The sequence below is a fragment of the Cebidichthys violaceus genome, unplaced genomic scaffold (assembly GCF_023349555.1).
Source record: "Cebidichthys violaceus isolate CVI_PGR_0920_01 unplaced genomic scaffold, fCebVio1.0.p SCAF_13, whole genome shotgun sequence".
Lineage (NCBI taxonomy): Eukaryota > Metazoa > Chordata > Actinopteri > Perciformes > Stichaeidae > Cebidichthys > Cebidichthys violaceus.
This window is the reverse complement of record NW_027176296.1, coordinates 12231030-12256118: the sequence shown is the minus strand read 5'-3', so window position 1 is coordinate 12256118 and position 25089 is coordinate 12231030. Positions and strand designations below refer to the sequence as shown.

Here is a 25089-nt window from a genome sequence, read left to right as displayed (position 1 = left end):
AATGAAAGGCATTCATCCTCACTGAAACATAAAATGAAGATGAATCATTATGATAAACTACTCAGGAACACCAGAGGGTTGTTTTTATGAAAACAGAGCAGCTGGTCTGATATTGGTCTTTGAAAGCTTAGTATTTATTTAATGTGAGCATGAAGCTGAAGCACATACACTGTAGAGAGTGTTTGATAAGATCTCCTGGTGAGAACTGGGGATAAAACAACAATATCTTTTATCTTACATATCGATCAGTTATTACTTTAATAAACTTTATTTGTGTTGCACTTTTCTTAACAAATTGAACTTCAATATGGATGTGAAGGTGAACTTGTTATGAATCCACATACACATGCCATAGACCTGGTTACTACTTAGTCAGAAAAAAAATCATAGTTTGTGTTCAAATAATAATCTTTCAACTCCTAACAGCCTAACTAAACAGCATAATGTAACAGCTTAATGTACATTGCATTATTACATTGTAATGTAATAATGCAACGTAACAACGTAACATAACAATGCATAGTAACAGCATAACACAACAACTTCCACCATAAATAAATAACAACCAGCCTTAGTGGACTTCCTTACACCTTCCTGAACCTGAGCCATAACTGAGCCCTGTTTCTTGCAAAGGAATAAAATACATATTTTCTGAAAAAAGTGGAAGGTTTTCTCCTGATTGAGTGTTTTTACAGTGTGCATTACCTGTCTGTCCCTGCAGTAATCCGACACACCTTTGAAAAACATGCACACATGTGACAGTTGAAGTTATGAAAGCATGCATGATGCTAGGGGAGGGAGGAGGAGGGGTCTGCAAATGCAAGACTGGTTGTAGGTGTGGAGGGAGGGGGATGAAGCTGACATAGGTGTGTTTAAGTACAGTTTGTTCTGTTTTGATCTTCCATCTGCAGTGGGGTTTTCGACATAGAGAGGACAGGCTGCCGTACGCTGTGGCTTCCCTGAACTCATGGCTTGGCTCTCCTTCACAGAAGTGGGCCTGCTGCTTTTGTTAGTGCTGGCTTTGGTGAGTATTCACTCTGAAGCTACTTCTTAATGTCACCTTGACTCACCAGGACATGCTGGAGGCCATGGTAGAACCTATCATTACAGAAGTGCCATTTATACTTTAAGTGGACTAATTTGCTTTACTTTATTAGATGCAATTACTTGTGGTGATAAGTCACGCTTAATTTAGATATGATTCATGAATGCTCTACTTAAATTGTTTTTCAAAGTCTTTAAGAGTTGCAAATCATGCTAGTCAGAAATGTATTGTCAGTTACTGCACATAAATACTACTATGTAAATGAAACGCTGCATCACTAAATAATGTGTTGATAAACAGAACCAGTCGGTGCGTGTTGTTGTTTGCGCTGTAACAACAGTGTGCCGCAGTTAGAGATCAATGAAAAGCTGCTAGCTCACTTCTTGTGGCTAAAATGGAGCTGCAATTTGGAGACACGCGGGAACAATACTGTGGTGGAATGAGTTAGATGAAGTAAAAGCTGAGGAACGTCTATCTGGCTGGCTGGCTCATTTAGACAGTGTTTACATCTTGGGATGTGACCACTTGAAGTTTTTAAACTTACAGAACAGAGTTTACTATCTATTAGTGTTAAGATAATATGTATATTCAAGTCCAGTCAATTTTATTCATGCAGCCCATAAATTTGCCTCAAAGGTCATTCACAGTTACAATAAAGTTAGATTTGATAAGAGATTTAAGGATAAAACCTTTAGAAAGTATCATTAAATGGGTTTTACAGAATGTACTTGTATTTTATTCTTGGTATTGGGCTTTTGAACTAAAAAAGTGTCCTATCATGCTGTGTAGAACATTACGCCCTCCTGGCCAGATTTCCCTTGAAAAAGAGATTATTGTAGAGTATCTCTAATGGCTGCCGTCTTTGCTGTTTGCTAAAATGGCATGCAGCCTGACATATCTGTAAAGGATTGGGTTCACTAATGTACATTGAACTATACATTATAGAAGTTATAGAATTATGACTTTGTCACAACTTGCAAAAATTCTTGATGAATCTGACAGTAATTTCCTCACTCCCTTATCATATCTGGAAAGCGTTTCCACTACAGTTTTCTCTTCAGTTTTTTTTTCTTTTTGTTCCATATACAGTACAGTTCATCAAACTTGTATTTAAATCCATCTGCAGCAAAAGGAGGGGTCAGTGATGGTCTCAGGCCTTGTTGGGGCCAGTTTCAGATGTGAAGAAACTGTTTTTGTGAGTCAGCCTCCTGCCAGAGGGTGGGGAGGGGTCGCAGACTCGTCTTTTTCAATTACCTGTGATTGTCCTATTGTTGAACCCTGTTCAGTGCTTTAACAACAATCCCCATTTCCATAAAAACAGCTGAAGATTCCTCTTCATTCCCCTCTTTAATGGCATGTGGACTTCTTCCTGTAATTGGTTGGCACTTATTCAGACCTCCACCGAGGGTCCAAATGTCAGCCCCTTTTCATTGTCTGCATCTGTGTCGTATAGATGCATATCCTGATGGCTTTTGTTAGTTTATTTAAATGTGAGTTTTTTCTGTTAAGAGTTTCTCAAGGTCAAGACGTTCATGTGTGGTGTCACGCATTGGACGCAGCTACACAGTAGCTAATGAAAAAATGATCCACTTATTGCACCGATTCACTGCTGTCAAACTACATGCTCTCTAGTGTTAAACACGACAGCACCAGCAGCTTCAACAACATTGTGATGATATCGGCAGACCTGCTGCCTCACACATCACACCGTCACCACCCAGCCCAGTTCCCCATGCTGGGACAGGAACAGTGTTATACCTCTACATGGTGTGACCAGGTGCTGCATGCCATACATTATTCACATTCAGTGCTGGCGTGCTCCCTGTTAATGCTCAGGAGCTGGACCACACCTCAGACTCGCCTCTTTCTCTCTCCACACACACTCTTCAGCAAGATCACATGAGATTTATTTTAGAATATATGTAGTTCCCTTAGCCATTTTTTTTTTACTAATATTGTATTTAATGTATAAGACTATGTATGTCCTGATTTCTTTATGAATTATTAACATATACTTGTGTGTATACATCAATTATATCAGTTTATGTTTGTTTTATATAGTTGAGATATGTAAAAATACCTGGATGAAAGCAACTGTATTTGTGCTACTGTTAGTTTTTGTACGGTTGGGTTAGCCTTTATGCTACTAGGTTAACCTTTGTGCTAATGGGTTAGCCAGTGTGCTACGGGGTTAGCCTTTGTGCTACTGGGTTAGTCTTAATGCTACTGGGTCAACCTTTGTGCTACTGGGCTAACCGTTGTGCTGGTGGGTTAGCTTTTTTCCTACTGGGTTAGCCTTTGTGCTACTTGGTTAGTCTTAATGCTACTGGGTTAACCTTTGTGCTACTGGGTTAACCTTTGTGCAACTGGGCTAACCTTTGTGCAACTGGGCTAACCTTTGTGCTGCTGGGTTAGCCTTTGTGCTACTGGGTTAGCCTGTGTGCAACTGGGCTGACCTTTGTGCTGCTGGGTAAGCCTTTGTGCTACTGAGTTAGACTTTATGCTACTGGGTTAACCTTTGTGCTCATGGGTTAGCCTTTGTGCTACGAGGTTAGCTTTTATTCTACTGGGTTTGCCTTTGTGCTAATAGGTTAGCTCGCTGAGCAGCGTCACTCATTCTTTCTTTGGCTTTGGTTTTGGTGGGTGTGTGCTCATGAATGAACTTCTAGCCCAGGGGTATTCAATTGAAATTCCAAAAGGTCCAGATTGAGAAAATCTCCTTGTGCAAAGGTCCGGAACATTAAAATAACATCTAACTTGCGCTATATTCAAGAAGTATAGTAGTTGTAACAACGTCTCTGTGTAGTCAACAACTGTCAAATCAAATAAAGAAAGTACAATTAATAATAATATAATTGATTAATAATCAATTATATTTTAACAATTATTATTTTCAGTTTTCAAATTTAACTGGATGGATTATAAATACATAGAAATACATAAATACATGTTCTTCACAAAAAATTACTTTTGAAAAACTTAAGAAAAGAAAGTGCTTGATTTTAGAAAAATTAATGAAAATAAAAAAGACTGTGGCTGAAGTTAACTTTTTTTTATCTTTTGTTAAATCCATTTCACATCATAACGGTCTCAGTCAACTTTATAATAAACAATCTCTACACATCTTAACATCTTGCCCTCAGTTCAGATTGGAGTGGGTATGTTTGCTCAAAAGATTTGTGTTTGGTCTTGTAGTGGCGTTTCACATTGGCGCATTAAATAATTGCCAAGGTATCTGGACATATGACACAGAGTGGACAGAGCACCAGCAGGAAGAATTAACAAATTCCTTACTTCTCCCACTGCTCTCTCTCTCTCTCTCGCCCTGTCTCTCTCCTGTCTGTGTATAAATCTCACTCGACTCACGATGCATTTTGGAATACACATATTTGATTGGCTGAGTAGCGTCATGTGAGATGATTTACAACGCATGTAATTGGTTTGTGTGTTTCCTGGACTGCAGAACGAGTGCCGTAAAGGCTAGAAAAGCTACACAGGTTAAAATAGAAGCGCTCCGCCAAAATGTATAATCCTCAATTATCCATCAGTTATACGTCCGGGTCCTGATAGGACAGCGTCTGGGTCCATATCTGGGCCGAGGTCCGCCTATTAGTGACCCCTGTTCTAGACTTTGCTGTCGGCCCATTTGTTTGTGTTTTCTTCCATGTTTTGTGTTGTCTGTTGTTTGTCTGTCATGTGTTCGACCGTACACTTTAAGTCACTCCCTCTTGAACTGGGAGAGTACCTACTCTGAAATAGAAGCTTAAGATGTCCCACAAAACTGCGTTCTGATAACTACGAATGTTAAACAATAATAAAGGGGGTTCTTAAAACTATGAAAAAGCTCTTCCTATCCGAAAACATATACCGTACAGCACTGCCCACTGTACTGCTACTGTCTCCATTAAAAGCAAGTGTACATCTGCTGTTTGCTTTCAGATGCTCAGTGCTGAGGCAAGAGAGAAGACACCAAAGGCGCTGAGGCGGAAGAAGAGAGAGTGGATCCTTCCTCCTGCCAAGCTGATGGAGAACGTTGACTACACCAAGAAGGAATTCATTGCCAAGGTGATTTGACTCTTTAGTCATTCACATCTTATTTCCCTTAATTTGCATATTGGCATCAGAATGTGTCAATGTAAGCTGGAATAACAGGAGCTGCTTTCTGTCACATCATTGAATGGTCTGCCAATAAACCTGCAGGGATTAAACCGTTTTCACATGTTGTTTCAATCAGTTCTAGCCCTCAACTATACCACTATAAGGAATTTGTCCCTGGGCTGAAATCTTTTAATTCACTGTTCTTTTAAAAGCCAGACAATTAAGCAAGAGGCCATGTGATGTAGTAAAGATTACAATTATACTGAACCAGAATCGGAGGATGCTAGACTTGAACAGGAGGCAGAAAAGGTGTTTTCAATATTCAATGACCACACAAGACAAAGAGTTATGAACTGGTACCTTATATATTTTTTGAAATTATTGAAATTACCAAAATAAAATAAATAACCATAGGTTCAGTATACAATTCCACAGATATCTCGGTTTCAATTCAGCAACAAAGTATTTCTTTAGTCTCTCTTTTCTTAGGTTTTCAACCAGTTCTTTCCAACTTCTTTTCTGTCTAACTGGATGCACTCTAAAACAGGTTATTCAGAATCTCAATTCTCAATACTTGGATCTAACATTAGGTAGGTAACAGTATTGCAGGTTCAATATTATCTCTTTACAACTTACTTCAACGTTACAATAATTCACTTTACTGCATCAGCAATAACAAAATCACCTTAAACCAAGGCACAATAATATGAATACTCAATCCATTCACTTAAACCAGTGAAGGTTGCAACTCAGTCAGGCACAGAGAATGTGTTTGAAGAAGAAGGTAAGTGTCTTTTCAAAGTCAAGTAAAAAAAAGAGTAAAGTCAGAGTCTGGAATCTGGGGTTGTGCAAGTGATGCTGAGTGTAAGAGTTGTGCTGGCCTTGTGCAGGTTATGATGTTTACCCTATCGCCGTGGCAGGAGAGGGGCAAGGTTGGCAGTTCTGGCTCTTAGCTCTTCAAATCAGAGGTCATCAATCCAGGATTCTAGAAGTCTCGTCTGGGTTGGCTCGCCATTAACTTCAAATCGATATAAAAAACCTGACCTGCAGCTATTGACATGGCCAGAACTGTCTATTAATCAACTGCTCAAATGTCTTTCTTATTAGTGAGGAATTCTCATTTCCTTTAACTTCAACAATTCAGTATCTTTACCATGTCACATTTTTATATTCTTTCCAGTTGAGTTTTCAAACAACTTTGCTTTAGTTTAGCCCTACAACAGTTGGCTAATAGCAGGTGTCATCCCCTAATGCTAATTGTGTTAGATCTGAAAACATTCATTTGAACTCGCTAGCATAGCCTAGCACCTCATGGGGCAGCATTTATTTATTTATTTTTACTTTGGTTGGCTTCTACTCCAAAGCAATGGATAAAGACGTTTTTACGGTTCCATTCAACAGCAGCCATGAGCTGTGTCATATTTCAACAATAATCATAACAGTGTTTAAAAGTCCTTAAATTCTCTGTCTGTGTTTTGTTGCCAGATTCGCTCTGATAGAGACTCAGTGAGTGAGGTAAATTATTTTCTCACCGGACCAGGAGCTGACAAGCCACCTGTCAACCTCTTTTTGGTGGACCCTGAGACAGGGTTCGTACGTATCACTCAGATTCTGGACCGGGAGAATTGCCAATCCTACAATGTAAGTCTCTCTTTAGATAAGTTCTAGGCCTCAGGCTGTACTGTGTGTGAATCCTGTTGACATCTGAATTGTTACAGCTCCCATATATTTCAGTTGGCTGTCGACGTTTTGTGACAGTAATATGATGTAGATAAAATCTCTGTTGACAAAGCTGTACAAGTTAATGTTGTCAGAGGTAACAGCAGCTATAAGAAACTGCAGCTCTTATGCTTATGGGCTGCAGTTGGTGCAAGTGTAAAACTGGCCTGACAATGAGTTTCTACAGCCTGAGGTTCATTGTTGACCTTAGAATTCAAGTTCTACTCACTGTTTCTTCTGCAGCTTTCAGCCACATATTGTGGCCTTCATAAGTTTATGGAGTTTGCTAAGTTAGTCAAGTCAACTCACTAGATTTCTTTTTAAAACAAGCTCCATCTGCTGATGAAAGCTCTGGAAGAAAATCTAGTGAGTAGGTCTTGATGAGGGCCATGAAATGTGGCTGAAAGTTTAGGTATACATTTAGCACATTTAGTAAGGGGACATTCAATTGAGATATGTTTGTCAAAATTGCCAAATGTATTTTTCATCAATGGCATTTCCCCACTTCCTAACCCCGCACTTCTGTTACGTTAAGTTTTGTGACGCTAAATTGGGCCAATGCCCCCTTGTTTAGACCATGCCCGTCTTTGAACTCAATTACACACCTGTAAAGTCTCATGGCTGCATGTTACACGGTTGGGATGCTGTCCCGGTGACAAAATCTGTTCACAGACATTACAGAAATATTGGCAACTCCTACACAGACTCAAAAAGTGAAAACAATATCGCCGGTGTTGCTGGTCAACATGAATTTGTAACTGGGTTTCTCTATTACTAGTTATTATTAGTAAACCGACCAAGCTTGTCTCACTTCGTTATGTCCTTCATGCAGCTGACAGGGACCGCTAAATACAAAGATGGGACCACAGCAGAGGATGACATCCCACTGTCTGTCACAGTCTTGGATGAGAATGACAACCCTCCTCGCTTTGAGCTGCATACTGGCCACATCGAAGAGGCTAGCAAAGCAGGTATTGTCACTATTTAAACACTTTCTCCATCAGCCTTTTTCTGTAAAGGATGGATACGATCAGAGGTCCGCAACAGGTGATTGTTTGTTTATGCTAACAGTGCTGTCAATCAAATGTAAAGCACACCCACATAGTGCTGATGAAGTAGATCGTCCAACCCGGTCTCACTCCCAGTCCAGTCAAATACTGACTGACTTACTCTTTTGCATAAATTATGCACTTAACTAACACCGCGTTCATATGCAAAACAAACTTATTTTTTGTGACTTTTGACCCAAGCATCCGCGATCTTTTCCTTAACCTAAAAAAGTAGTTTTGTTGCGTAAGTAAACCTACGTTGTAATTTATTTTGAAAAGACACCATGCCTTTAATGAGACTAATACCAACAGAAGAGGGGAACCTAGAGGGGCATAGTTTAAAGCGTAAGGCCACTGACCAAGCATTGTTATTGGACAAGTGAGAATGTGTTGCAACATCTGAGTTTATGAGTGTTCAATTCTAAATAAAATTAAATAAAGATGTGCTTTCGCCAAACTTTAACTTTGGTTGTTTGAGATTCAGTCATGAATATTTAATCTTATAGAGAAATACTTCATCAACTTTTATGGCATCTACATGACTTTTTCACAGAACCGTCTTTTAGACTCAGTAGTAAAACAAGGATCATCAGCATGATGATATGAGTGTGATATGATAATGTATATAAATTCCTCATTCATTAATGGCATTCCGGTAATCTGTCTTATTAGATCTAAACATAATATATACTGTATGTGGATACTCTGTCTGAACAGGGAATTTGTTGGATTCTCCTGAGATGGTGTTGTGCTGTTGTGTTCCACTGCAGAAACCTTTGTCATGCAGATCAAAGCGAAAGATGATGACCAACCTGGAACAATTAATTCATTGATCGCCTACTCCATCATCAGCCAGGAGCCGGCGGGCACAGGTCACATGTTCACTATAAACAGAAAGACGGGCAAAATATACGTCAAACACGCCACGCTGGACAGAGAGGTGAGGCTATTGCTCAGTGCGCATAAAACACATTGCACATGTGCTGCAGCCTTTTTGTGCAAACTAATGCTAAAAGCTCTCTCTGACCTGTCTGACCAACCCGGTCTCCCTCTCATTTCATCAAATAGCGTTGCTTGGTGAGTGCACCTCGGCGTCTGTATGAGACGCACCAGGCTTTCAACTAACTCCAGTGTGAACGCCTCCGTGTCATTTGTAGACGCTCAGAGTGACTGATGCATATAAAGGGAGAGAAAGTCAGCTTCGGCAGGAGGTCGGGGTGGATAACAAACTTTCACCCAGGAGACAGCTGTTCATGTCCCGTGTGAAACCAAGGCTGTGGTTGTACTGACTTTTGGGATCAGATGCACCAGATCAGAACTCAGCTGTGTCTTCATATGTGTCCATACTTCATAATATTTTGTGGTCAAAGGAGTAGCTATAAGACGTGCGGGATAAACACATTTTGTTTCCTATAAATCCTCCACAATAAAATCCCCCGTTAATTATGCTGCTTACTCTTCCGCCTAGTAGTATCAGTAGACTTGTTTTATTGAAGAGTAGCCGCTAACAAATCTTTGTTAATTTGGTGAACACATTTCATTTTCTATAAATTCTTCACAGGTTAATGAGTCCTGGTGTGATTAAATGACAAAGGTCCCATTGAAAAGACAAGTGTAACCACGGCCCAAGTCAAAGTTGACTTATTTTAGCTTATTATTGTTACTTTACTCATTTATTTAACTGGCAACCACAGACTTTTCATAAACCTAACCAAGTACTTTTGTTGCCTAAAACTACTCAAGTAACCCTAAAACCTAAATAAACCTACATTGGAAGTTTATTTTGAAAAGACACTAAGCATGAAATGAGTGGTGACTGACCCGCTGTCCCTGACACGTCCAAAAGTGACACTAAAGGGGAACCTAAAGGGGAACCTAAAGCGTCATAGTGTAGGGACACTGACTGAGCGTCGGTAGCTGATGATTTAGGATTGAGAATTTGTTGTTCTAACGGGGGAAATTAAGTCAGATTCAAATTTAATTCAGAAGTTTGATGAGGAGTAAAAACGAGTCACTCATCTCTCTCAGTCTCTCATCATTTGAACCACTCACAACATCCAACCTCTAAAATTAACTGCTGATCGGTTCCCTTGATTTACCAACCTTGGTGTTGTCCTGTAGATGACAATCAATCATCAATCACACTTTTACATCATTTTACTTGTGGGAACTTCAGTTGGAACATGTCATCTGAAATTTAGCCTCAAGGTGGAATCAAAGAAAGTTTTACAGCAGCACTCTTTTGCCCTGAGGTACTTTCTCATCTTGTAAAGACACTGTCAGCTGACTTTTGTCAAAACCTGCACAGAAGAATGTGTCTGTTTTTCCTCCGACAGACTCATGACTTCTACAAACTGGTTGTACAAGGGATTGATTTGGGAGGGGCATCAGGGGGGCTAACAGGGACAGGAACTGTGGAGATCAAGGTCCTGGACATCAACGACAACCGCCCCATTCTGGAGAAATCTGAGGTGAGAAAAATGGCATATACAGTACACACAAACACACGCACACACACAGAGTTCAGAAACGGGTATATCAGTAAATGAGACACTGACGATAGGCGAAAGACTGATATGATATGCATATTTTCCCTATCTCTTTTTTTTATTTCCTCTTGTTAGTGTCTTGGTGGGTGGTACATAAAAAGAGCACCACCACTAACCAAGTGTCGGTATTTGACGAGTTGGAAGTGAGAATGTGTTGATTGATAACGATTCCTCGTCATCGTACGTCGGTTGAGGTTATAGTAATCAAGTCAGCGATTAAATATTCCTTGTGGACTAAAGTTGTGATTGACTTTTGCACTTCCATCAGAATCAGATTTAGAATCAAAAACCGTTTATTGCCAATGTATGTTGCACACACAAGGAATTTGTCATGGCGGGTGGCACATAATATTAAACAATCAACAACAATCAAAACAGTGCAAGAAATAGAAACATATTATAATTTACAATAGAATATAAATGAATATAAAATAAAGTGCACAACAAACAGATAGCAGTCCTATAAACAAGTATGATGAAGTGTAATGTAAAGTGTCAAGTGTGTTTAAATGAAGAAACAGAGATGGGATGTGCAGGGGAGTGACCGGTAGGAAATTGTCCTGGGGATGACTCAGTGGGGGTCCCGGGCTTTGTTGATGAACCCGCCTGTCGATGGGAAGAAACTGTTCATGTGTCGTGAGGTCTTGGTCCTGATGGACCGCAGCCTCCTGCTAGATGGAAGGGGGCACAGTTTATGTCCAGGGTGAGAGGGGTCGGCTACAATCTTTCTTGCTCGCTTCAGGGTTAGAGGACTCACCAGAGACAGACAAGTCTGTGCTGCAGAGTTCGAGATATCCTGACTTTTAGTTTTTGGCAGAATTCAAGGTCCAAAAACACTGAATACCACATCTCCCATAATGCAACCTATTAGCATAATGTGTTTGACTATACCTGTGTGGTGAAGGCCCAAGTCATACTGAACCCTAAGGGCCTTTTTAAATCGTGCAAGCACAAAGTCAAGCACAAAGGGCTGGCTAGAGGTGAGAGGTTAAGATCAGAGGGTGTGGTGATAATGTATAATAATTACACTCTCATATCACAGCTAAGGGCAATCACTAATGCATGACAACAACAGCTCAAACTCCTTATGCCGTTTATATTCCACAACAAAAAAGTAGGAACCAGCCTATAGTCCTTCTAGATACAACTGAAAAACAACAACAAGCATTCCACTAGATGCCAGTGTGTGAGATTCAGTATAGATGTGAGTTCAAAACAAATGCAATCCTAAAAAAATGCTGCTTTCTTATAACGTTCTTCTTCATTTCTTTCTTAATTATTTCTTTATTCCTATGTGACCAACATGTTTTTCGTCTAACTAAACTTTTACTTGGCCTATGAACAAGTCATAGTCAAGAAACTGTTTGCTACCGTCCTTGCTCTGGGTTCCAGTACTAATTTCCCCATTCCATGTAAAGAAGTACATTTTAAAAGATGTATCTTCCTCTAATGTAGTGTGGGCTTTTTCCTGACTTGACGTAGAATCAAGTTTGGACAAGAACCTTTCTGCATGAACTGAACTATAAGAGCAATATCTCCACAATTCCTGATCTTTGGGATCAGTATGTTCTTACAGTATGTTCTTCTGAGCTTTCCACTGCCTCTCAAGGTTTTAATGCAGCACAAAAAACATCCTCACGTGACTTTGGTCACATGATAACAAGTACTTATATATGGAGATAGATAATAACCACTACTGTAGCCTCCTTTAACTTTCTCAACTGACTCCTGGTCGGTGGCTTTTGACCTCTTCAAAGTGGATGCTAGGGGTGTAAAAAATATTGAAACACTTGAGTCTCTCAATATTATGTTGTCTGATACTGTATCAATTCTCTAAGACAAATAAATAGTTTCCTGTAAAGATTCGTGGCAGACAGTGGTTTATTTTGTGTTGATGTTGGATGTTACAGAGACTGTGATAAAGGCAAAAGCAGATCCCACTGTTGTGATTGCATAAAAAAGTAGACTTTTTTTACTCTTTACATGCATATGATGGTGCAGTCTTTGTGATTTTAGTTTTCCTGAAATAAGATTTTAGATAATCGCCATATATGGCTTTGCTTACAGCGTCAATACATTGAATCGCAACCCCCTGTATCATGATACTTTACATATTCTTGCCATTACACAGCCCTAGTGGATGCTGTGGGTGGTTTTTTTCGAGTATTTACATGTGATGTTTGTTTCCAGTGTTCATAACACACAGAAAAGAACAGAGATGACAGTAAAACATGTACAATTATAGCTTTTATAAACAATTTAAACTCAAGGCTGCATGCTTTGAATCTTGTTCTGTTTGCAGTACTCTGGCTCAGTGGATGAAAATGTCGCTGATGTAGTTGTGATGAGAATCAAAGCTCTGGACAAAGACCTTATAAACACAGACAACTGGCTGACGGTCTATTCAATCGCTTCAGGAAATGAGGATAATCTCTTCTCCATTGAGACAGACAATGTAACCAATGAGGGCATCCTGAAGCTGATCAAGGTATTTTTGTGACATTATGTTTTTTTAAGTTGTTTTTATTTACTGTATCTAGTGTTGGTTGGGTCCCTAACATCTCTTATTGTCCTCTCTCTCCACATTATTTACCCTCCATCCCGGACCAAACAGCCTGTGGATTTTGAAGAACTCCAGAAGCTTGAGCTTGGCCTTGTCATTTCAAATGTAGCTCCATTTGTGGAGGGTGGTCCAATGAAGATGGATGTAGACGTTAATGTTGGAGAAGGTAAACCTATAGCTGCCGGAGCGGGAGCCGGAGCGGGAGCGGGAGCGGGAGCGGGAGCCGGAGCCGGAGCCGGAGCCGGAGCCGGAGCCGGTGTTGGAGCCGGTGTTGGAGTCGGTGTTGGAGTCAGTGTTGGGGTGGATACAGGACTTTCGACCGGAGTTGGGGTTAAGCCTGGTGTTGGACCTGGAGGGGGTGTCGGACTTAAGCCAGGCGTCAAACCAGGACCTGGAACAAAGCCAAAGCCAAATGCACCGATTAGCTATCCCATTAAAATAGCAGTGAATAATGTGCCAGAGGGTCCAGCATTCATTCCCAAGACCAAGATCGTTTCTGTAACAGAAGATGTAAGTCAAGCGCCTGCCGATGGTGTGATCACAACGTTCACTGCAACCGATCCAGACACAGGAAAGCCAGCTGAAGACGTCAGGTTAGTCAAGAGAGGATACCACAGCTGCAGCTGTACTTAGGCACTGATGTTTGACTTACTGATGTTTGTTATGTTTAAACCAAGTTGCCAGAACAAAATGCTGCCATTGTACGTTTTTGCAAACCACGGATATGTTGACTTTCAACATTTCTGAACCAAAAATCAACATTTCTACGTGATATATCAATGTCGCAGTGTTTTGACCACTTTTTCTGTTTCAAAACTGCATCCTCAATTAGGTTTAGGCACCAAAACTACTTTGAAAAGATCATGGTTTGTTATTTTTGGTTTCATACAGGATATGAATGGTGACCTGGGTGAGAGTCCTGTGTTTGATCTGTACATCCACAGCAGCCTCCTCCCTGTGCAGACTTAAACAGATTTTTTTATTTGTAACGTATTTCTGATATGTTAAATACAAAAGTAATTCGGGAGAAAACACGGTCCCTCAAAAACGTAACTTAAAATGCAGTTCTGTTGTACTGGAACGTCATTTTTAAGATACCAGGCTGAATGTTTATTATATTATGTTCTCCGTCTTAGTTTAGCATGTTAGCACTTTACTAGATAGCAGTAAACACAAAGTGCAGATGAGGCTGATGGGAATGTCATTTGGTTTAAATGCAAGTATTTGTCAAATTAACATTTTGACCTGATGATGATGATGGTGACCCAATAGTTTTGTAACCATTTAGTCACTCATGGCCCTTTCAGACACAACACCACAACTACATCACTGCACTCTGAAACCTATTATTTGTAGTGGCTCCCGCTGCGATGTGCACTGAAACCAGTGGCCAGCTCAGCTCAAACTGCGTTGTGTCTGAAAGGGCCATTACAAAAACACAAGAGTCTCACCCAACTGTCAGCAAGACCGTGATGAAGTGTTTTTCCCCAAATGTTGTGATATATTCTGTGATTAATACTCAACGCATCGGGCGAGTGTTTATGCGGCCAAGGTGACATCACACCATCAGACAAGGCCCTTTGCCGGTTTCCACGCAACAGGTTTTTACCTGTCCGTGCACATCCAACAATTTCTAATTATGTGGATGGCCGGAGAAAATGGAGACCTTTGAAGAGCTTTGACAATGTTTGTCTGCAGCAAGGAGAAACCCTGCACAAAGTACAAATAATCAAAAGGTTTCCGATCACGATTCCATTAGCTCATCTCCGTGCGATCGTCCTTGCAGTAATATAACCAAGGCATTACTTTATCCAAATCACTACTTTTGGTGAAACAGTTTACTGTTGCATATTATTACTTTTCTTAATATTTTTGTTCCTTTTGGTTGAACAGTTCACTGTTACATATTATTACTTTTCTTAATGTTTTTGTTCCTTTTGGTTGAACAGTTCACTGTTACATATTATTCATTTTCTTAATGTTTTTTGTTCCTTTTCCTACATATGTGTTGTGCTCCAGTTATGCCAAAGCCTATGATCCAGACAACTGGTTTACCATCGATGAAGAAACAGCTGAGATTAAACTCAACAAGGCACCAGATCGAGAGTCACCGTTCTTGGTGAATGGTACCTACATTGCCAAAATTCTGGCCATAACCAACGGTAATCCCTTTTGTACTTTATAACCCTGTATGATAGTTATTAACAAGAAGGCTTCATTTCTGGCTTCTTGACACTGTAAAAAACGTCTTTGGCTTTCCTCCTGAAGGACTTCATAAACATGATTTATCACCTGTATAATTATGGGTTGTATGAGCAGCTCATAAACGTAGTTGCCCGAGGTAATCTATGAAATGAAGTGCACTGATCTCTGACAAAAACGTGCCCGATCACGTTGTGACTCAGGGTGTGTCAGCCATAGAATGAAAAACATCCAGTGTCAGTTTTACAGACCTCCATAAAAAAACTCTAGTATTGAAGAAACTATCCAAATGGGGAATTATTCAGATGTACCAATGCTTTGTATTTATTATTATTTAATTTTGTAATTTATTTAACTTTTTTAATGTATTTGCTTTAAGAATGTACTGAGCAGGTAATTTCAGCAGGACTTATGTTTGTTCATTTTGTGTAAAGCTGCTAAATGAGGGGAATAGAGAGAGCTATGACAGGCGACAAAGGTCCCACAGCTAGAATCAAACTGGCACGCACTATAACAATTTTGCTACATGTAATCAAGTCTGTGTTTCAACGTTGTCATCCTCAGACATGCCATCAAAGACAGCCACGGGAACAATAGCCATTAAAGTCACTGACTACAATGACCACTGTCCCACCCTGACCACCACCCACAGCAATCTGTGCTCTGATGAAAAATCTGTTCATGTCACTGGTTTTGATGAGGATGATTATCCCAACGCTGCTCCATTTACATTCAGAATCGTACCTGAAGGGACTCAAGGCAGCTGGGACATAAAAGTCATCAATGGTAAGAAAATGTGCAAAAAGAAAATTGCAGCAAGAGCTTGTCACGCTTTAATTGATCAAGATATAAATTGTTCCACCCATTCTCACTCCCAACTCGTCAAAAAAAACCGTTTTCAAAACTTAGTTACATATACATACAGGTAAATGAAATTTGACATCTGCATTCAATCCATCCAAAGCATTTAGGAGCAGTGGTCTGCTGAGAATTAATGTGGGGTTCAGTGTCTCGCTCAACATGCAGGCAGGATGAGCCAGGGACCAAACCACCAACCTTATGGATGATGGACCCACTTTACCCACTAAGCCACCGTCCCAAAAACCATGGCTTTGTCAGCCTTGGTGTCTCAGACCAACGCACAAAGGCACCCTTTAGTGTCTGTAGGAGATGCACAAAGCTATCAACTAATTGATAGTTGTTTGGTGTCTATGTTGTATAAAGAGCAAGAAAGTCAGGTGTTACTTTTGTTACCTAACTTGCATGCTTAACAACTAACCAAGTTATTGTTTTTGTCTAAACCTAACTAAAAAATGGTTTTGTTGAGTAAGTAAACCTAAAAACTAAGTAAACCTATGTTTGGAAGAATATTTTCAAAAGAGACTATATGCATGTCGTAAGCAGAAGTTGTACATTTATTTTGAAAAGACACTGCATGTAATGAGCGCAAACTGACACACTGTCCCTGAGTCCAAAACTGACACCAAAGGGGAACCTAGATCGCTATAGTTTGAAGTGTAGTTATTTGACGAGTTGAGAGTGAGAATGTGTTGCAGCTGCCTATATTGAATTTAAGTCAGTGAGCTATGATCAGGTATGAAGCTACCAGTAGTGTAGCCTTTTTTAGATTCAGATTTTCAAACTTTTCAACAAATTTAAAACAAAAATGTATTATTTAAATTAGAGTCTAGATTTAAAGATTTGTCACTTGCCAGAATTTAATGAACAGAAGAAAGTGAATTTGTAATTGTTTTTTTTAATTGATCAAACCTGACACAAATTCAAAATAAGGCCTACAGACTTTGTATTTTTTAATTGCCTGTAATGGTAGCATACAATAGTAGACATATTAGTATTGCACTAGCAGTTTTACAGTTCTACAAGTATCACTACTAAAGTGGATAGTAATGATGGTAATACAGTGTGAATTCCTTTGTTGTCTCTAGCTACGAGTGCCGCTCTTCACCCTCTTGAGTCATTGTGGCCCAGCTCATATCAGCTGCAGCTGGAGGTGATGGACGCTCAGGGTCTGTCTTGTGAGGCCAAAGAAATTTTTACTGTGGAGGTTTGTACCTGTGGGGAAACAAAGGAATGCTCGTCAAAGACAGCCAGACTAGGAACTTCTTCATCTAAGCTGTCTGCCTCAGCCATCGGCCTGCTTCTAATGGCATTGTGCTTACTGCTGCGTGAGTTGAGTTTGAACAAACACCCTAGTACACACAACTACCACATCACATAGACAAATACTCAGTTTATTTCAGAGATTTAAGTATTGTATGATTGATTCCCAGGAGAGTAGTTTCTGACTCACTCAAACGCTGCTAAAGCTGTACTGCTTATCCAACTATGCTAAGAATGACATGGACATCTTTGCATTAGACAAGTGAGAACAGATGTTCAGTGGGAGAGTCAACAGGGTTAAATACTTTCCTTCATAAATATTCATGACTGTTTAGTTGAATACAGCATATCATTAACCTATTTTCTTCTTTGCAAACCAGTAAGTGAAATTACTGAAAATGAAACCATTGAGTATTGCATTACTCCATTAGTAGGGGACAGAATATCTGTGGTGGTGTTGTATTGGACTGAGTTATTGTAAGAAGTGCCTGTAATAAGTATGGATTAAAAAATGACCATGAGAGGCAAAGTCCCTCCTCCGGTGTCCGCCATGGGCCATTTTTATTTGGAAAAAAATATGTGTGATACTCAACGTTGAGAGACAAATAATTGTTTGATCCCCTTTGAATTGTGCCATGAACTAGACATATATTTGTCAATTTAAAAGATAATTGTACAAGTCATGAAAATCGCAGGTCTCACCATTGACTACCACAGATATATCTCCGAAATAAGGTCCTCTGGTGGTCCACTTGGGACTTTAACTCTCTATAGTGCAAAGTCACCAACTCTCAATTTAACATGAGAAGATTCTCAAAGGTTAGATTTATTATAAAATTACATTGCATTTGATATTTAATTTCTGCTTTTTTGTCTCTTGAAATCAAAAATACCATTAAGCTTTACTTTGACATAAATGTTATTATTTCTCTCTGCAGTCATCCCTCTTCTCCTGCTGTTCTGTCAGTGTGGAGGAGCAAACACCATCTTTCCTGACCAATTTAGTGATCTGCCATTTGACGCCAAAGAACACCTCATATCCTACCACACTGAAGGCAGAGGCGAGGATAAGGTTGGCTAGCATTTTTTGTTTTCTTTTAGTGGAAAGAAAGGTTACATTAAGGATACATAAATCACTCTATCCTACCATGTGGGCTCCTCTAGTCACCAATCATTTAAATTGAGTCCAGATAAGGAACAGGAGGGTTCAACCTGTCTACATCCCTTCTAAAAACGGATTAGTCATATTATTTTTCAAGTACCTAGTAAAGAATTACTAAAATTATGTTGAAAGTTAATTAAATTAGCTCCCACTTATAGTTGGGCATGATGAGTAGTTATAACGCGTTCATATTTCATGATTTTATGGTTTGGAGTCTAATGACTTTTAACCTTTTATTGATACCACACCCAGATTGCCATGTCAAAATCATACAAAATATGTGTTGATTGGTCATATTTTCCTTTTTTAGGAAGTTCCACTACTAAGTGTCCCTATTATGTTGGGAACCCAGAAGAACGTTGAAGCCGTACAAGCAGTGAACTTCAATGCCATTTCTTCAAAAATTACAGAAACTCATCAGCAAATGGCAAGCTACGATGAAACTGTACAGAATATTTGGGAAACCAACCAAGGTTTGATGGAGACCGACAACGCCTACGGGTTTTTGACTAAATCTTTCAACCATGGCAATGGCAGTGCTTCACTCAGCAGACAAACATTTGGTGGCCAACACACGACAGCTATGTATGAGGATATAGCCCTACCTGACGCTTTCCTCCATGATTACTACTCACAGGTACTGTGTTAGCTTTGAATGCAGCTGTTTTTCCCCAGATCTGTCACATTCAAATAGATGTTTAGAGTTTATTGACACCAGTGTTTGTGCTTTTTCCTTGCCCTAAACAGAAAGCGGCATGTGCTGTGCAAGTGAAGGACTGTGTTTTGGAGTATGACTTTGAGGGCAAGGGCTCCTCTGCTGGCTCAGTGGGCTGCTGCAGCCTCCTGGGGTCTGACAACGACCTGCAGTTCCTCAATGATCTCGGGCCAAAGTTCAAGACTCTGGCTGAGATCTGTTCCCCTCCTACACCTACACCCAAACCTTCTCTGACACACAAAATAACACGTGCTGTCAAAACACACATAGTTGATATTGCTGAACCGGTTATTAAGCCCAAAATTGATTGCATTGTTGAAACAAAGCATACCGATATAAAGACAGAGAAAGTCATGTCATCTACTAACATCTCCAAATCATCTGACAGTACTGTAAACACGGCCCCGGCATCCATGACACTTCCTCAATCCAATGTTACTAACATCAGTCATTCCTCTAACATCAGTCATTCCTCTAACATCAGTCATTCTGCTAATCTGCACCATCAAGCTCAGACAGTCATACTACAGCAGCAACCAGTTTACTACACCACCAGCCCTGTACTACAGCCTATGCACTATGTAGTTCAACCACAGCTTCAAAACAATGTTCTGCTGGCAGATGGGGCCCATGGAGCCAATTTTCCAGGCCTGTATGTAGTCAGTGGACCCCAAAGTCCTTCTTCTGGTCTCGTAATCAGTGGAACCCAAGGCTCTCCTTCTGGGCTATTTCTACAGGGCATTGAGAGCCCCACAAGCCCTGTCAGCCTCACCAGTCCAGTAAGCCCCAGCCTGTTGCTACCTGGTGGCCCAGGAGTTTCTCAGGGTTCAGTCCCTGCAGAAGGCTGGAAAATGGTAGGGCCAAATCCTGATGGTAGTTATATGTTAGTTAAAGACATGGGTAGTCCAGGTGAGGCAAAGGGGGTGAACCAAGGCACATCTCAGGGCACTTTGCCAAGAGGTGCTATCCTGGTAAAAGAGGCTGCTCCCCCTCAGGGGGTGTTAGGTCCAGCAGCCCAGGGGAGTGTGTATGGCATTCTGCCAGGACACACCATTGCTAAAAAGGGGGGTGTTGTTTCAGTAAACAGCAATTTGGGGCAAACATGGGTTGGGCAGCCAGGGAATATGGGTTTTGGGCCAGTTACTGTTTTGGGAGTTGGTGTTGGACAGCCAAGAATGGGAATGGGACATGTGGTGACTATGAAGCCAGAAGTCAGACAGGCTGGAATTTGGCCAACTGGGATAAATCCAGTTGGGATTAGGCAGGTCAGTGTAAACCAGTTCCAAGGAATTCCACCATTGGAGCAAACAGAGGATGCTAGTGGTTTTCTAAGAGCATGTAGAATACCTTTACCAAAGAAAGACAAGATCACCATTACTGTGGAAACCGCTAAAACTCATCAGCCTTCAAAGGAAGAGGTGATGATGAAAAATCTGTTTCAGGATGACAGCAATCCAGGTCAGAACATGCATGACGATACAGTTGAAGAAAAGCAAGAGGTGGTCACCTACACATCAGAGCACGATACAACACTTGATGAAGAGGAGCCTTGTAAGGTGGTCCAAAGTGCATTTGAAGACAATGAGAGTATAGAAGAGTATCCAACTCAAACATCAGAAAAATCTTCAATTGTAAATTTTGAGGGAATCACTGAAGATCCAGTGAACAAATTTACAGATGCGAAAAGTCAAGCAACAGAATCCAATGACCGACAACATAATGCAGAGGAAGAAGAGTTAGAACTGCAGGAAAAGCATGTTCCCTCTGAAGGTTTTTCCAAGGAAGAAACATCTATCATTGAAATGTCCTCCACAGAAGCTTTGCAGTCTGGATCAGATGTCACAGATTTAGTTAATACAGTCAAAGAGAATCAAGAGTTATCAACATTCTCTCAAGGAGAGGGAGCCACCTCTACTTCAGACCCTATCAACATTGTAGACGATCAAATACATGATAGCACAGAAGAATATGTGGGCAGACGTGAAGCAGCACCTTTGAAAGAAGAAGAAGAAGAAGAAGAAGAAGAAGAAGAAGAAGAAGGAGGAAATTCAGCTCAGCTGAGCATAGTGCAAGGTTCAGAGGACAGAAGTGCTGACGTTGGGTCAGCACCTCAATTAAGTGAAGTCACAGAGGAACTAAGTGACATGGACCTGGAGGAAGATGTCAGTTCAGCAGAGAACGTTGAAAGAAATCAGGTCATTGCCACTTCTGATAGTATCCAGGCAGAAGAGAATGTGGAGGAAATGCCTACTGTCACCAGTGATTCATATGAAGAGGTTAAGGCTGAGCAGGAGCAAGTCTTAGATCCTGAAGTGGGAGTCAATACTGTGGTTGACAAATTGTCAGCAGCACCTCAAAATGAGACAGACACTGTGAATGAGTCTGAAGAGAGGTCCATCCTTGATCAAAAAGCAATGCCAGATCTAGGGAATAGGATAGATCAAGGTCATACAAAGACAGCTATTGCTGATTCTGAAGCAAGAACATCATTGCAAATTGTGAGCACTATTTTAACTAATCAAGAAGATCTGGGTGACTCAAATTTGATATTAGCATCAGCAGAAATGAACAATCAAGTACAAGCAGAGAGCTCTAATGTCCTAACCATTTCAACATCAGAGCAACATCTGGATATAGCAAAAGACAGTAGCACTGGCTACAGAGAAGAAGATGATGATAATCAACAACATATGATGTCGGAATCAGGAGTAGACAAGGATCAAGTCAATGCAGATGCAGACAGTATAAGTGATGTTGAGAAAGAGAAGAGTATTTTGGAGGAAGGAGTGTCACAGCAGAGTTTTAGCATCCCCAATGACCAAGATGAAGACACTGAGAGACAATGTGCTTTGAGTTCTCAAATGGAGGATAATTTCACCTCAGATGACAACATTACTAAAGATGAAGATGCTTTGGGGGAAATGGCGTCACCTTTACAGAAAAATATAAGCGTCTCAGATGACCAAGATGAAGGGAGGCGAGAGGAAGATTCCTCACGCACATGTTCTGAAGTGGATGGTTTCTTCATTTTAGATGATAACATACATGTTCCAGAGGAAGAGGACGAGGAGACTGCAGAGGAAATGTCGTTGTCCATACATCAAAATGTTAGCATCACAGACCACCAAGATGAAGATATTAAAGGAAAAGCTGTATTAGGAAGTTCTCTTTTGGAGGATCAGATCATAACAGGTGACGATATGAATATTGGAGAGAAGGAGGAGCATATTGTGGAAGAAGTGGCATCAGCCATGCAGCCACATCTTAGCATCTCAAATGACGAAGATGAAGAGATTGGAGAAGTAGATGCAGGAAGTGTGATTCACCAAGTGGACAGTCAATTCCTCTCAGAAGACAGCATAAGAGATGGCCCGAAAGAGGAGGATATTGTGGAGGAAGAGTCACCTGTACATCAAATGGCTTTCATCTCAGATGAAAATGAAAAGAGTGGAAAAGAAGATTCCCACACAGTTTCTCAACCGGATGATAAGCTCATCTCAGATGACAGTGTAAGTGATGGAGAGAAAGAAGCACCATCCATACAGCATAACATTTGCATTTCAGGTGCACCAGGCACAAGTTCTCACGTAGAGGAAGAAGACATTCAGTCTACCCAGCTGTTAGAAGAGGACTCACAGCCTTTAGAGACTGAATGTTTACCTGAGGAAGATCTTAATTTAGCAAGTCAACTTGCAGAGATGAATCTAGTGGCAGCCATGTCAAAGGTGGTCGAAACTCAAGAAACTCCTGGTCGAGCGTTAGTGACGGGTACTAACTTGGAGGGTTTAGATGCTGTGGTTACATCTTCGGAGAAGCTGAGATCATCCAGGGTGGCCACAGGACAGGTTTCTATGTCCAGTCAAGATACAGGGGCCAGTGGTAGAATATTGGCATCTGGACAAGTTGCTGATGGTGAAACTAACCAGTATGATTTCCACAACACAGACATAAATCTAATTGAACAGAGTAAGCTTGGAGATCTCACTTTGAAAAAAGGCAAAGCAGAGGTCACTTTTGACCCAGAGATAACAGAGCGATTAGATGATGCAACTAATGCATCTGGTCAGGTGTCACCAACAGTTTTTTCAGAGATTAAAGTAGTGGATGAGATCATATCTTCAGTATTGGAAAACAAACCAAGCTCATCAGAGACAGGAACTGCATGTTTTATTGGAACACCGGACGTCGCTGAGGATGCTGGTGACCTTGGTCAGAATGAGAGAGTGCACATGACTAGAGAAGCAGCAGGGGTCTGCCCAAATACTGTGGAGAGAGCTGGTTCGACAGAGGTTGTGTCAAAAGCTCCAGATTACGTGCATGGTACTGAGGCAAGTGGTGGTGAAGTGAGTCCTGTACCGCTTCAGTCAGTCATCAGCCAAGCTCCTCGGAACAAATCCAGAAAGAGTAAAAAAGACTCCAACAAGAATCAAAACAACCCCTCTGGAAAGTGCAAACAACAGTGATTTCTTACAGTAACCCGTAGCATTAAATGTGGAACTGGGATGCCCCATTTGAATTGACAACTTTCTGAAGTACTTCACCATTTCTTGGGTTTAATGAAATTAAATCTTCAAAAAAGGAGGGCTGTTTTACCCGGTAAATATAATGCACTCAATATGTGAGGCTTCTGTTAACTTTAGACCTTCATCTGGTAAAGTGATGAGAAAAATGAAGTGCTCGATGTACTGATACAGCTTAGCTGATGACAGTGATTGACCAGTCAGGCCTGGTTTGTGTAGCAGTGTTGAGGCTGTGTGGGGCAGACGGGCAGACATTTAAGCAAGTCACAGGTGAAGAGCAATGCACACCGGCATTGTTTGACACACTCAAGACATGTAAGCCCAGACACCAGCGGTGTCTTGGCATTGTGAACCTAGACAGATTGAACCGCACCAACCAGCAATGATTGAAGTCAATGCATCAGGATTCTACTCTGTGGTAATTCCCAATGTTGATGTGTGTTTTGACACATTATCTCGTCGGGTTGGCACATCCCAGCTATCCTACCTTGAATCTGCGGCCGGTTTGTGTCACTGGGTGGAGGCGTGTCCCAATTTAAGCATACTGAACACTCCAAAGAGGTTAACTTCTGAACTTCCATGCCCAGAAATAGTTTATGTTGATGCTAGTTGATCATGTCTTTTTTATGTAATGTTTGAGTGAAGGAGATGGGTGCTGTCCTGTAAATATTTTTTCAGTTTTAGTAGGATGAGTTTGGTGTACAGGCTTATGATTTTAGGGTCAATGCCTATGATCTTTCCCACTGTCCCGATTTGTTGTTGCAGCCTGGCTTGGTGCTGTTTGCGCATTTTACCCAGCACAAAGATAAGACAAAGACTTAACACCAACGTATCAAATATTTGTAATATCCGATAGTTTGCATTCAAATAGTTCAATTTGCGTAAAAAGTACATTCTCTGTTGGAATTTCCTGACTTTTGAAGAGACACAGTCCGCAAAGATGAGTTTTTTGTCTACTTGTACTTTATTCCACAGGATAACAAATAGACAAGAGTGGCAGAAGATACATACAGATACATTTAACAACAGAGACAAACAGCAGAATGTCATTGTGTTGGTCAAGATTATTCCACAGAGTCTTTGTTAGTGAGTGTGTTTATATTTTCACATTAAACAAGTCTACGTAACATTTTATGAACAGTGGGCCACTTTGGCAACAAGTAATAATTAGAGGAAAAGGGTCAATGCTGAAACATGGCACACAGTAGCACAAGTAGAAGAGACCTAAAGTCAGTGAAGTGACTCAGGGATGTCATTTACACAGCACTATCTATCTACGGTATGCTGACAATAGCTACTTTAGCCACCATACCTGATAATCCCTCAGTGTGTTCTACTGAGAAACG

At 40.6% G+C, this 25089-nt stretch overlaps 1 protein-coding gene across 1 annotated transcript; it reads left to right on the top strand.

Annotated features, from left to right (window-relative positions):
* Nucleotides 1-947: 947 nt before the first annotated feature.
* On the top strand, nt 948-24565 carry LOC137870605 (desmoglein-2.1-like). Its single transcript, XM_068708009.1, has 18 exons — nt 948-1024; nt 4985-5110; nt 6629-6784; nt 7695-7833; nt 8682-8851; nt 10248-10382; nt 12763-12948; nt 13075-13616; nt 15043-15185; nt 15790-16011; nt 17172-17411; nt 18285-18418; nt 18819-19145; nt 19256-19510; nt 19961-20077; nt 20627-20810; nt 21843-22732; nt 24509-24565. The coding sequence occupies exons 1-18, from the start codon at nt 968-970 to the stop codon at nt 24563-24565; spliced, it is 4080 nt and encodes a 1359-aa protein (XP_068564110.1). The 5' UTR covers nt 948-967.
* Nucleotides 24566-25089: the final 524 nt, after the last annotated feature.

Coding starts and splice junctions, on each gene's coding strand:
- LOC137870605 (XM_068708009.1), top strand. CDS start 968: ATGGCTTGGCTCTCCTTCACAGAAGTGGGCCTGCTGCTTTTGTTAGTG. Junction 10,383..12,762: donor CCATTCTGGAGAAATCTGAG/GTGAGAAAAATG, acceptor TTCTGTTTGCAG/TACTCTGGCTCAGTGGATGA. Junction 19,146..19,255: donor TCCATGATTACTACTCACAG/GTACTGTGTTAG, acceptor TGCCCTAAACAG/AAAGCGGCATGTGCTGTGCA.